The sequence below is a fragment of the Myxocyprinus asiaticus genome, chromosome 36 (genome assembly GCF_019703515.2).
Source record: "Myxocyprinus asiaticus isolate MX2 ecotype Aquarium Trade chromosome 36, UBuf_Myxa_2, whole genome shotgun sequence".
Taxonomy (NCBI): Eukaryota; Metazoa; Chordata; class Actinopteri; order Cypriniformes; family Catostomidae; genus Myxocyprinus; species Myxocyprinus asiaticus.
In genome coordinates, this window is record NC_059379.1 from 23,417,435 (window position 1) to 23,430,918 (window position 13,484).

Sequence of the window (13,484 nt, forward strand, 5' to 3'; positions counted from 1 at the left end):
AAATCTGAGGAAAGTTAATACACTTTCAACCATTGTATGAAATCCAATGTAAAACAGATCGGTTGCATAATAACCCTTACACAATAATGCATCTTTGATTTTTGATGGGAATGACAACGAGGCTGTGAAGGATAGACTTGCAGTCCCTTCAGTGGCACGCCCTGTATAAAGCTGTGTAAAGCTCGTAGATCACATCTAATTTTCCACAACTCATGTTGTCTGGAGCCTTTTGTCTACTAAAATTTCTTGGAAAGATATCTTTCAATGTTTCATCAGTGGAACGGTCCAAAAACACTTTAAACAACAGTACTACCCATTGAAGAGACTATCCCGCACAGCCTCGTCATTTCCGTCAAAAATCAAAAAGCTGCTGTAAGGTCTATGAGGATTAGTTGCCTGTCCCATTTTAATGTGCACTTGGAATGACTGCAAGTATAATCCATTGTCCTCTGTCCTCTTACAATGTATTTATTGGGTAGATGGTCAGATGCAATACCCCAAGACTCTAGAGGACTACCCAATAGATGAGGACAGTGGTGATGCTCTCTCCCCTGAGCAGCCAGGCAGTCAGGAGTCCCAAGGATCTGCAGCCTCACCTGGAGAGGCCCGGACCATAGAGGAGACCTCACCACTGCCCAATAACTTGTTACAGGTATTTCTCCCTGTTTCCTTTATACTTCTTGACTTCAAGGATACAGATTTTGGGGCAAGAACAGAGAATTTGGAGATTCAACATTCAGTAATTTGCTGTTTGTTTTTACGGCAGCGTCCTCCAGTCATCACCACTTCAAGAGATTTTCTCAAGCCTTTTTCTACCAGTGAGCAATTAGTTAGCCCTCCAGCACCCATGATACAGCCAGTCATCACTGTGGCCCCTGTTAAGTCTGGACACACCCTTGTAAAGGTCAGTAAAGGACTTCTGTGGCTTCCACTTTTAGAAAAACAACTGTAGAAATGAAGGTCGATGTTATATCCTCTTATTTCGTTTGTTTGTCATCTTATCTGCTATTTCAAATGTATTTAAAAATATCTATCATTTCAGTTATTGCGTTCCTGGTTTGTACATTGATTCAGATTTTAAAGGTGATGTGTATATTTTGTTTCCATGTTAAAATGTTTTTACCTATCTGAGTTTAATGTGCAGAGACAACTATAGATGCACAGATCCCCTTGAATTAGATGAAATGCAAATTGGGGAAACTCACAATCTCCCTTTAATCTACAACAGAGTCAGCCTAAGTTACCTGGAGACAAGAGTCGCAGCAAGAAGAGCAAGGAGGCCAAGCCACGTGTTAAAAAGTTGAAATATCATCAGTACATTCCCCCAGACCAGAAACAAGAACCTGACCAAGCCCCAATGGACTCCTCATATGCACGCTTACTACAACAACAACAGCTGTTTCTGCAGCTACAGATCCTCAGCCAACAGCAACAGCAGCACTACAACTACCAGACCATCCTGCCTGCACCTCTCAAGTAAGCAAGGAGATCTGCTTAAGTGCATTTGTAATCATTTTATGCTCTACTTTGCCATTGTGTTAAGCACAGACACCTGGTTTGGTAGGTGCAAACAATTTAGCCTTTGTCTTAACCCCTTAAACTCCGGTGCATTTTTGGGCTGCCGCCCACACTTTTTCACACTCAAATTTAAAATCTCATGCCTGATTTGAGAAAGGCCATCTTTTGCTTTTGAAGCCTTGCTAACCATTCGGATGTTTTATTTATTTATTTATTTTTTAATCAACCATTTGTATAATGGCTGCATACAAATTGTTTTGGTTGGAAATTGTCTACAAATACAGTGTTGTTGCCATTGGCTCTCAGGACCATTACCTACTTTCCTATAACAAATCCTGTTTAGTGATTTTCATTAATGGCAGGAAGTCAGTGGGGTTATTCCTCTGCTTCCTTTTTTTTATCATCACTGGGTCATGTCCAATATTTATTTTAACTGTCATTGTTTTCTGCCTCTGCATTGTTCAACAGTGTTTGTTTATAATAGAGAGGGATGGATGAACAAAATTGTTCTTGCTCTGATTTTTTATGATTCTGCTCAACTCTTCTTCCCTCTGCTTCCCTCCTTACTAATTCTTTGCCAGGCCTGTGATAGAGGGCCAAAACAGCAGTGCCACAGTCGCTATCAACAGCACCAGCAGCCTTCCTGCCTCTATTGTGGTGTCTCTGCCCACAGCAACACCTGTGTGGCCCAACAGCACCCTGTCCAATCGCAAGGCTGGCACACTACCAGCCAAGCTGGAGGAAATGAAGGTAACAAGGTTTTTTTATTTTTCACACAAAATGTGACCCAAATCAACCTTGTGTGTACACTTTTGTGGTGTACAGAATGAATGATATAATAAATATAGCTTTGAATTAAAGGAATATTCTGGGTTTAGTTCAAGTTAAGGGACAGCATTTGTGGGAAAATGTTTACCACAAAAATTAATTTAGACTCGTCTATCCTTTTCTTTAAAACAACAAAAATTTAGGATAAAGTGATGCACATGAATGGGGTAAATTTTTGGAGGGTTTCAAGGCAGAAATGTGAAGCTTATAATTTTATAAAAGCACTTACATTAATTCTTCTTTTAAAACTCATGTATTTTTTGAGCTGTAAAGTTGTTTAAATTGTCATTTTTACAGTCATTTTAGGGTTTGTTGATATTACGTCATCATGACGAAGTTGTAAAATTGGCTATAACTGTACACAAAAGGTTAATAAACTATTTTATCACACTAAAATCATGTTAACACACATACTGTTTATTTCTTGTGGTTATGCTTTTGAAACAGTCAGTATTTTACGGATTGGCCCCCATTCACTTCCATTGTAAACAGCCTCCCTGAAACCCAAATTGCTTTTTTTTTTTTTTTTTTTTTTTTTTTTTAAAGAAAAGGAGGGACGAGTGAAAATGTATTTTTGCGTTATCAACATTATGCCACAAATACTGTTGGTTGAGCTTAACTTGTATGGAACCCAGAATGTTCCTTTAAGTAATATTTAGGGTCAGGTTGAACACCATAGGATAAAAAGTATGTGAACACATTTATCTAAATTTCTGCATATATTGGTCATAAATCTTCAGCTAAGTCAAAAGAGTAGACATGAGTCAGGACTGAGTTAATCTGGTGTCCAGTCATTGAAACTGATTGTAGATGCTGCTTAGAGTTGACCTCTATAAAAAATACACTCACAAATGTTGAGTTTCAGAACACCTTAACTTAATTATTATTGGTTTACAATTGGTTCCCAAAACTTTTCTTGCAACCTTAAGTTGCAGCTTATTTAAAAAATCATTCTATTTGGGCAGGTGGCAGAGCTGAAAATGGAGTTAAAGTTACGTGGTCTTCCAGTTTCGGGAACAAAAATGGACCTTATTGAACGGCTTAAGCCTTTCCAAGATAACCCTGTCACTGCTGCACCCAACAACTGCAGTGGGCCTAACACACAGCCCTGTGGCACACCTATGGATGTATCCAGCACCACTACAACCCTCTTTCATTACCAGCAGCCCTCTGAAAACATGAGCTCCACACCATCCGTGTCCCCTAGTTCCTCTGAACTTCAAAGCAGAGAGGAGGCATGCATGGAGGGTCAGGCTGAAGCCCAGAACTGCATCAGCAACAATGTGGTTAAGGCAGCTCCTGTTCCCGAGGAGCAGGACCGAAGACTACATGAAAAGGAACGGCAGATCAAGGAGCTGCTGCATAAACTGGAGCAGGAGCAGAAGCTGGTGGAGGAGCTGAAGATGCAGCTAGAGGTGGAGAAAAGAAGTGGACAGGCCGCCTCACCTGTAGAAAGTAATAACATTTCCAGCCCAGCCACCATGTTGGCCTCTGTGAAAATGGAAAGTACTGCCAACTGCACACTGGGTTCACACACTACACCGATGCTGGTGAAACTTCATGAGACACACCCCACCCAGGTGACTTCTGCACCTCTCCCTCAATTCATTATCAGTCACCAAGGGGTGCAACAGGTCATAGGACAGCCCCAGACTCTTCTCACCACTCAACATGGGGGCACTCAGATCCTTTTTCCAATGCCCCTGGCAAATAATACCACTACCATCCAGCTGCCCAACACTAATGTCAAACTACAGGTAACACCATCCCACCATGTTATTTCTTTTTGAGATTTTATTGTATTCTGTCAATACTGTTGGGCCTGGACCCATTCATTATTTCTCTCTGTTTTTGACCCTCTTTGCTGGAGGATATGTTAGTAGTTTTGACACTTAGTTTGTCTTTTTTTGTAGCCAGTTTTGCAGGCTACTGTCTCCCCATCAGGGCCAGGTCTCATTCAGACCACCCAGCCACAGCCCACCAAAGCAGAGAATCCTACATCACAGCAGCTAGTCAGTCACAACCACAAGGTTCAGGTCAGTCCTCATTCATGCATCAATGTAAAATAATATGCTCATCAAGGGTGAGTGAGTGAGTGAGTGAGTGAGTGAGTGAGTGAGTGAGTGAGAGAGAGAGAGACAGACAGACAGACAGACAGACAGACAGACAGACAGACAGAGTGACAGAGTGACAGAGTGACACTTTGTAGATGTGATTCTGTCTTTAGAGCCCATTACGGGTAGGAGGAAAAAATTGATTCAGCAATGCATTGCGATTATTTCTCCAGCAATTCAGAATCAATTCTTAGTTCAGGTTTGTGGCAGGGCGGAGGGTGGGGCCGGGTCGTGATTCCGCACACCCGGCCCCTAATTAGGCTGATGAAGCCCGAGAGGGATAAAGGCGACTGGAAACGGCAGTGCGACAGAGAGTTACGGGCAGCTGCCCAGCATGTGTTTGTCTTTGTCTTTTTGTTTACGTTTATTATTAAATTATTATTTATATTGTCAAGCTGGTTCTCGCCTCCTTTTCCACGGTGTTGTACTTTGTTTCCCTCAAGGAGAGCTTTCGGCTGATGTACAGCACCGGGCACTCCACCACCTGTGAGAGTACGGCCCCCAGCCCTCTGTCTGAAGTGTTCGTTTGCAATAAGAAAGGGAGAGAGAAATTAGGTGCATGTAAATGCCTAATTGGGGCCAGGTGGGCGGAATCACGACCCGGCCCCACCCTCCACCCTGCCACAAGGTTAAATTACAGCAGTGCAGTGGCACGAGACAGTGTGAGATACTACAAACAAATATTCGTGTTAGACACACATACACTAAAGCCAAGTTCACAAACACGACTGTTTGCAGACTAGGTATATCAACCACACATCCATTCGTGCTCGAGTGAAACTGCTATCCCGAAATTCATTCACAAACCCACGCACATAGCAACGGGAGAGTTTATTTGTGATAACATGTCAGTGAACAACATGAAAGACAGGCTCGCGCCCGTTATTGCACTGATTTGCACAGAACGGGAAAAAGACCATAATAAATAATGAGACAACTATTCAAGAGATGTGGGTGATTGTTTTTATTTAATAATTTTTTTGTCTCCTGCTTCCCAGTGCCTTTTTCTCCTCTTGCGCTCTCTCCATTTCATTGGCTGTTTCTAATTGCTGTTGCTCACCTGATGACTCTGGTTTGAAATCCATTGTGGCGTATTTTTGATGGGGTCTTGCGATCTGAAACTTCTAGTCGCAGAGCAAATAGATGGAACAGCCCTTATGAGGTGCTTGATAAATTACTGAAGCAACAACCCTGCTATTTAAACCACTTTACCATCATCTGTGCTGGTGAGGAGAGGAGAAGCTAACATCAGCACTCACAGAAGCAGATATATCATCCTGGACCAGTAACTTCTAGTTGTGGATATACTGTAGTTAAAATAAAAATGAATAGGCTTGCCATAGATTAATTTTAATGAACAATTAAGTACTATATATAAAAAAAAAAAAAAAAAGATTAACAGTGCTTAAAAACAAAACAATTATTTTAATGTACTAAGTTGAAATATGTAATAGTATTTACATAATGTGACTTGTTCTGATTTTTGAAAACAAAAGATTGTGTGTGTATGATGCATCCCAAGGCCAGTGAAGATTCACACCTCTAGAGCCCATATTTTTTGTTGGTCAGTATGTGTTTTCAATGGCCAATGCCGATATCTAGAGAGCAGGATGGCTAATTTTCAATACAGATACTTAGCACCATTTAATGACAGCAAATTAAACTAAATGTTGTTTTACATAATATTTACTCAAAATTAATTGAGAAAAAAATGAAAGCAGAAATGTATTGAATATTTAGGACTGGAACAAGGAGGAGTTAACACTTGTTAATCTGCAAAGCAGACACAGTTATCTGCAGATAATCTGAAAATTAAAAAAACGAGTAATTGACCGGGCCGATATAGCAGTAAATCATTGCTTTTATTTGCACTACTGAGTTGTAGTGTATTGAATTGAAGTATTGAATGACTGTGGAATTTGATTAAGAACAATGGATCAGTGCCAATGGGTGCAATCAGAGCAAGTGAATATTCTTATCCTGGGCTCCAGACTGCGACTAAAATGGTCACAAATGCGGCCAAAAATAAGTGATTGATACAGTCATTTAAAATGAAGTCGCCACTGGCGACAGTCGGGATGTGTGCTTTCATATGCAGTTTCGTCAGATATCATCTTGTGAGTTACTGAATACATCTTTAGGGCGCCAGTGTGTCTTGCGCCACTTTTCATCCTTTCTGTTAATGATATGAGCTCGCTGGCTGCACGCAACAACAAACACAGCGCGAGCCATGATGTCCGTGAATAAATTACTCTTTTGAACCAGGTCTTTATAATGAATCACCTGACAAGAGCTCATTTGAACTCAGGACCTCTGGTCAGCAGCAAATCAGCCGTCAGTGAGTTCACAACTGGGAGCGCAGACATTTCAAAATAGTAGTCCCATGTGTATTTCAGGCTTCTTTATAATTAAAAGTCCTGTATTATGTACCAAACCTTTTTTTTCCCCTATTTATTATTGATTGGTATTGGAGAAGCACAATAAAGTGCATCTGGAATTTCATTCAATTTGCACTCTTGTATCTTTGTGTCTGGGCCATCACGTTTTACATTTAATAATTTATTTTTTAATATATATATATATATATATATATATATATATATATATATATATATATATAATTATATTAATATATGTGTAACAGTAGCCAGCTGGTAGGTAGCTGTGCAGTGTGTAAACCTCACTCACCTGGTCTCAATAGGCGCACTAGCAACTGACGTTAGAAGCTGTAACCTTTAGCCTCCTTGTTAGCACGCCCTCTTCCCACACCGGAGACCCCGGTTCGAATCCCGTTCGGAGTGGGTCGAGCAGGACCAGTTACAGTGGTGCTGTGACCTGGAAGGGAGTGAGGTTTAGGGGGGTAAGAGTAACAGTAGCCAGCTGGTAGGTAGCTGTGCAGTGTGTAAACCTCACTCCCCTGGCCTCAAGAGGCACAGTAGCGACTGACACTAGAGGCTGTAGCCTTTAGCCTTCTTGTTAGCGCGCCCGCCTCCCACACCTGAGACGCCGGTTCAAATCCTGTTTGAAGTGGGTCGAGCAGAAGCGGTTACAGTGGTGCCGTGACCCGGATGGGAGTGAGGTTTAGGGGGGTGAGTTAAACGGTAGCCAGCTGGTAGGTAGCTGTGCAGTGTGTAAACCTCACTCCCCTGTAGCCTTTAGCCTCCATGTTAGTACACCCGCCTCCCACACCGGAGACGCCAGTTTGAATCCTGTTCGGAGCGGGTCGAACAGGACCGGTTACATATGCACTTCCATATATATATATATATATATATATTTTATCGATTGAGGCCAGGGCTTTGTGATGGCCACTCCAATACCTTGACTTTGTTGTCCTTAAGCCATTTTGCCACAACTTTGGAGGTATGCTTGGGGTCATTGTCCATTTGGAAGACCCATTTGCGACCAAGCTTTAACTTCCTGGCTGATGTCTTTAGATGTTGCTTCAATATATCCACATAATTTTACTTCCTCATGATACCATCTATTTTGTGAAGCGCACCAGTCCCTCCTGCAGCAAAGCACCCCCACAACATGATGCTGCCACCCCCATGCTTCACGGTTGGGATGGTGTTCTTCGGTTTGCAAGCCTCACCCTTTTTCCTCCAAACATAACGATGGCCAAAAAGTTCAATTTTTGTTTCATTAGACCAGAGGACATTTCTCCAAAAAGTAAGATCTTTGTCCCCATGTGCACTTGCAAACTGTGGTCTGGCTTTTTTGTGGTAGTTTTGGAGCAGTGGCATTTTTCTTGCTGAGCTGCCTTTCAGGTTATGTCGATATAGGACTCGTTTTAATGTTGATATAGATACTTGTCTACCTGTTTCCTCCAGCATCTTCACAAGATCCTTTGCTGTTCTGGGATTGATTTGCACTTTTTGCACCAAACTACGTACATCTCTAGGAGACGGAATGCATCTCCTTTCTGAGCATTATGATGGCTGCGTGGTCCAGTGGTGTTTATACTTGCATACTATTGTTTGTACAGATGAACGTGGTATCTTCAGGCATTTGGAAATTGCTCCCAAGGAAAAACCAGACTTGTGGAGTTCTTGGCTGATTTCTTTTTATTTTCCCATGATGTCAAGCAAAGAGGCACTGACTTTGAAGGCAGGCCTTAAAATACATCCACAGATACACTTCCAATTCAGTACACCTCCTATCAGAAGCTAATTGTCAAAAGGCTTGACAGCATGGATGATATTTGGTGCCAGAAGGGCTGGTTTGAGTATTTCTGTAACTGCTGATCTCCTGGGATTTTCACACACAACCGTCTCTAGAATTTAATCAGAATGGTGCCATAAACAAAAAACATCCAGTGAGGAGCAGTTCTGTGAATGGAAACACTTTGTTGATGAGAGAGGTCAACAGAGAATGGCCAGAATGGTTCAAATGGACAAAGTCTATGATAATTAAGATAATCACTCTGTACAATTGTTTTGAGAATAATAGCATCTCAGAATACTAATCTGAGATGCGGGTTGGCACTGTTTTGGCATCACGAGGGGAAGCTACGCAATATTAGGCAGATGGTTTTAATGTTTTGGCTGATCGGTGTATATTAAACACCCCATTAATGAGCTATCAGCTGTCTTAGGCTTTCTATTGTTTTTGAACAACAATCTAAATCGAGCAATTCTGTGATGTGGCAACTCAAACAGCCATTTGGCTCCTAAATGTTTCAGTTTAGGAACTAAATTTAGGAACAATTGCTCCTTAATCATTTTTTTTAGTCTGGAGCACTGTTATCTGTAAGCTCTGAGATCATCTAGATTTGTCTGGACAGAAGAGCCTTCTATCATTGGACCATTCTGCTGTAATTAACCTGTCCTGGCAGTAGGGCAGCAAGCTAAGGTTTCCAAGCTAGATGCCCAAACCATTGTCATAGTGAATGTGCCTGAAATGAGTCTTGGATGAGAGTGCAAGTAAATAGAGCTTATTGGTTATGACATGTTGATAACCTGTTCCTTGACAGCCTCACCTGATGGACAGATGACAACATGACCCGAGTTGACTTGTTTTTAGGCATACAGGAAAGCCTCCAGTAGTGTCAGTTTCTAACCATATGTGCTGTATACACCATTATAGCAATACTAACATATCATAATACTATGTAATAAATCAGGTTTAATTCCAATTAATTTCCTTTGAAAATAAATTACAGTTACACACAGTTGAAGTCAGAAGTTTACATACACCTTAGCCAAATACATTTAAACTCAGTTTTTCACAATTTCTGACATTTAATCATAGAAAACATTCCCTGTCTTATGTCAGTTAGGATCACTACTTTAATTTAAGAATGTGAAATGTCAGAATAATGGTAGAGAGAATTATTTATTTCAGCTTTTATTTCTTTCATCACATTCCCAGTGGGTCAGAAGTTTACATACACTTTGTTAGTATTTGGTAGCATTGCCTTTAAATTGTTTAACTTGGGTCAAACATTTTGGGTAGCCTTCCACAAGCTTCTCACAATAAGTTGCTGGAATTTTGGCTCATTCCTCCAGACAGAACTGGTGTAACTGAGTCAGGTTTGTAGGCCTCCTTGCTCGCACAGGCTTTTTCAGTTCTGCCCACAAAATCAGATTGAGGTCAGGGCTTTGAGATGGCCACTCCAATACCTTGACTTTGTTGTCCTTAAGCCATTTTGCCACAACTTTGGAGGAATGCTTGGGGTCATTGTCCATTTGGAAGACCCATTTACGACCGAGCTTTAACTTCTTGGCTGATGTCTTAAGATGTTGCTTCAATATGTCCACATAATTTTACTTCCTCATGATGCCATCTATTTTGTGAAGTGCACCAGTCCCTCCTGCAGCAAAGCACCCCCACAACATGATGTTGCCATCCCCATGCTTCATGGGTAGGATGGTGTTCTTCAGCTGGCAAGCCTCACCCTTTTACCTCCAAACATAACGATGGTCATTATGGCCAAACAGTTAAAAAGAATTTCATCTCTAGGAGATAGAATGCGTCTCCTTCCTGAGCAGTATGATGGCTGCGTGGTCCAATGGGGTTTTATACTTGCGTACTATTGTTTGTACAGATGAACGTGGTACCTTCAGGCCTTTGGAAATTGCTCCCAAGGATAAACCAGACTTTTATTCTGTGGTCTTGGCTGATTTCTTTTGATTTTCCCATGATGTCAAGCAAAGAGGCACCGAGTTTGAAGGTAGGCCTTAAAATACATCCACAGGTACACCTCCAATTCAGTACACCTCCTATCAGAAGCTAATTGTCTAAAGGCTTGACATCATTTTCTGGAATTTTCCAAACTGCTTAAAGGCACAGTTAACTTAGTGTATGTAAACTTCTGACCCACTGGAATTAGGATATATATTCAATTAAAAGTGAAACAATCTGTCTGTAAACAATTGGAAAATTTATTTGTGTCATGCACAAAGTAAAATTACTTGTGTCATGCACAAAGTAGATGACTTGCCAACTATAGTTTGCTAATATTAAATCTGTGGAGTGGTTAAAAAAATTTGTTTTAATGACTTCAACCGAAGTGTATGTAAACGCCTGACTTCAACTGTAGTTATATAAAAACATTTTACCATTGCTGAAGTCTAGAATTGAGCTTACAGCAGGTCAGTGTCAAACGAGATGATATGCAGCTTTTACACCATGCTGCTCTTTGCACAGAACCTCCCTGTCGACACCTCTGAGGGGTCAGTTTTCCAACACAGTGCCAGTGAGAACCCAGCAGGCCTGGAGATGCCTCACCATTTCCTGAGCAGCTCCCCAGAGAATAGGATCTCTCCTCGGGCGTTCCCCATTCCACCCTCTCTTATCAATGGGCCACTAAATAAGGTAGCATAAACTGATACTTTTGAGATGTTTTAGTGTGCATTTTGTCAGTGTTTTGTTCTGCATTGACTCCACCTTTCACTCTCAGTCCCCCTTCATCCAGCAACCCTCAGCTTTCAGCCAGACACCCAAAAACAGAGAACCGCCCCGCTATGAGGAGGCCGTCAAACAGACCCGTAACCTACAGAATCCTGCAGTCACAGAGGTGATGTGTTTTCTACACATGTTCACACACAGCACATCATATTGGGTTGGTTCAACAGATAACCTTAATATGTTGACCTTGAAATGAAAAATCATCCATTTAATTTTATTGGTCTTCAGATTCCTACAGCAATGAGTCAACAGATGGATGATCTCTTTGACATTTTAATAGAAAGTGGAGGTGAGTTCTTCATATTTTTGAGAGTTGGGGTATAGTAGGTATACAGTGATCAAGATGATCTTGAATTATAGCCTGCCTTGCATTTGTCACACACACTATCGCTCTTTTCCAAAACCTAGTGAGCTGCATAAGTAGGCAGCATTTTAAGGCATGATAGGTGCTGAGTTGTGCCAATGCATAGCATTCCAAATCTGTCCCTTATGAAATTCAATTCCTGTTAGGATGCTGCCTTAAGGCCTTTTCGCACCAAATGTGTCACGATTATGAGAGGTGAATCGCGGACGAATTGTCCTTTCACATAGAAAGTGACGCAAATGATTGCCGTTAGCACATTCACACTTTTACAATAAGTGATGCTAATCGACAAACAATTTTATCCCGGTACGGTAGGTGGCTAAGCGCACCTTTAAGCTGGTCTGCCCTCTGCCTATCACGGATGAGAAATAGTACTTTAGAAGTTTGCAAAAAGACAAGCAAACAAGTTCTCTGTCAAACAGATCTTGAAAAGAATATGGTGATGAGTTTGTTGTTGATTTGTTAAAAGAGAACAAAAACATTTGACACTTCAAAAACTATTTCAGTTCACTTGATGGATAAGTTTACTGGCAGTATTATCATGTAATGTATACACGGTCTGAGGGGTGATTAGAAAGAATCGAGTGTAAAAAAATAATATTAACTCCCGAAAGTGCTGTTATGAATGACCCTCCCATGTTAAAACATGTTATCAATTGGAACAATACTGATTGTATCCTATTGCCATGTACAGTCACCGACCACTTTATTAGGAACACCTGTATACCTACTTATCCATGCCATTACCTAACCAGCCAATCGTGTGGTAGCAGTGCAATGCATAAAAATATGCAGATACAGGTCATGAGCTTCAGTTAATGTTCACATCAACCATCAGAATGGGGGAAAAATGTGATCTCAGTGATTTCAGTGGGCTGGTTTGAGTATTTCTTGAGTATTTTCACATGCAGTAGTCTCTACAGTTTAATCGGAATGGTGCCAAAAACAAAAAAACATCCAGTTAGCAGCAGTTCTGCATGCAGAAACGCCTTGTTGATGAGAGAGGTCAACGGAGAATGGCCAGACTGGTTCGAGCTGACAGAACTCAGATAACCACTCTGTACAATTGTAATGAGCAGAATAGAATCTCAGAATGCATAACATGTCGAACCTTGAGTCGGATGGGCTACAACAGCAGTAGTATTAATATTATAAATATTTGGCGAAGAATGACACACGAGATCTGTAAAGTTGTTTATTAAAAAAGTCATAAAAAGGCAAAGATGCCACAATATATTAGAGATATAAGAGAACTCACATAAGATTAAATGCAAAGGCAAAAAAATGCACCAATATGGAATGCATTATGAAGACATTCTACATAAATTGAGAAGGGTTTTTTTTTATTTTTATTTATTTATTTTTTTTATAAAGGGGATGCAAGGCAGAGATGCAGCTATATCATTTACATGTTAAGAGAACCCATAAGAGATTTTTTTTTTTTTTTTTTTTAAGACATGATGAAAATGCATCATTTGTATAATGTAATCATAATGATGAAATCATCATTTGTGAAATGTAAGCACCTCACTCCTGGTTCTGGATTTCTTCCTCTGGTTACTTCAGTGTTTTATCTCAGTGATCAAAATAGCTTTCTGTGCTTTAGTGCAACCTATTGTGCTGGTTTTGGTAACTGCTACGGCTCCTGACATGTGATTGAATGCTCATATTTTATTGGTCAGGGCATTTCGTTGCCAGACAAAGAAAAAAAATTACAGTCACCATAAAAAAAAGCTTAGCTTTGTCTG

General features: G+C 40.7%; 1 protein-coding gene across 3 annotated transcripts in view; it reads left to right on the forward strand.

Moving 5' to 3' along the window:
* LOC127426720 (myocardin-related transcription factor B-like) overlaps positions 1-13,484 on the forward strand; it is a 49,672-nt gene that overhangs the window by 33,083 nt on the left and 3,105 nt on the right. For all 3 annotated transcript variants that reach the window (XM_051673690.1, XM_051673689.1, XM_051673691.1), the window contains 9 exons: positions 480-652; positions 767-904; positions 1,229-1,476; positions 2,100-2,268; positions 3,312-4,103; positions 4,260-4,382; positions 11,112-11,279; positions 11,365-11,481; positions 11,601-11,661. In XM_051673690.1, the coding sequence (XP_051529650.1) occupies positions 480-652; positions 767-904; positions 1,229-1,476; positions 2,100-2,268; positions 3,312-4,103; positions 4,260-4,382; positions 11,112-11,279; positions 11,365-11,481; positions 11,601-11,661 (1,989 nt within the window). The remainder of the gene's footprint in view (positions 1-479; positions 653-766; positions 905-1,228; positions 1,477-2,099; positions 2,269-3,311; positions 4,104-4,259; positions 4,383-11,111; positions 11,280-11,364; positions 11,482-11,600; positions 11,662-13,484) is intronic.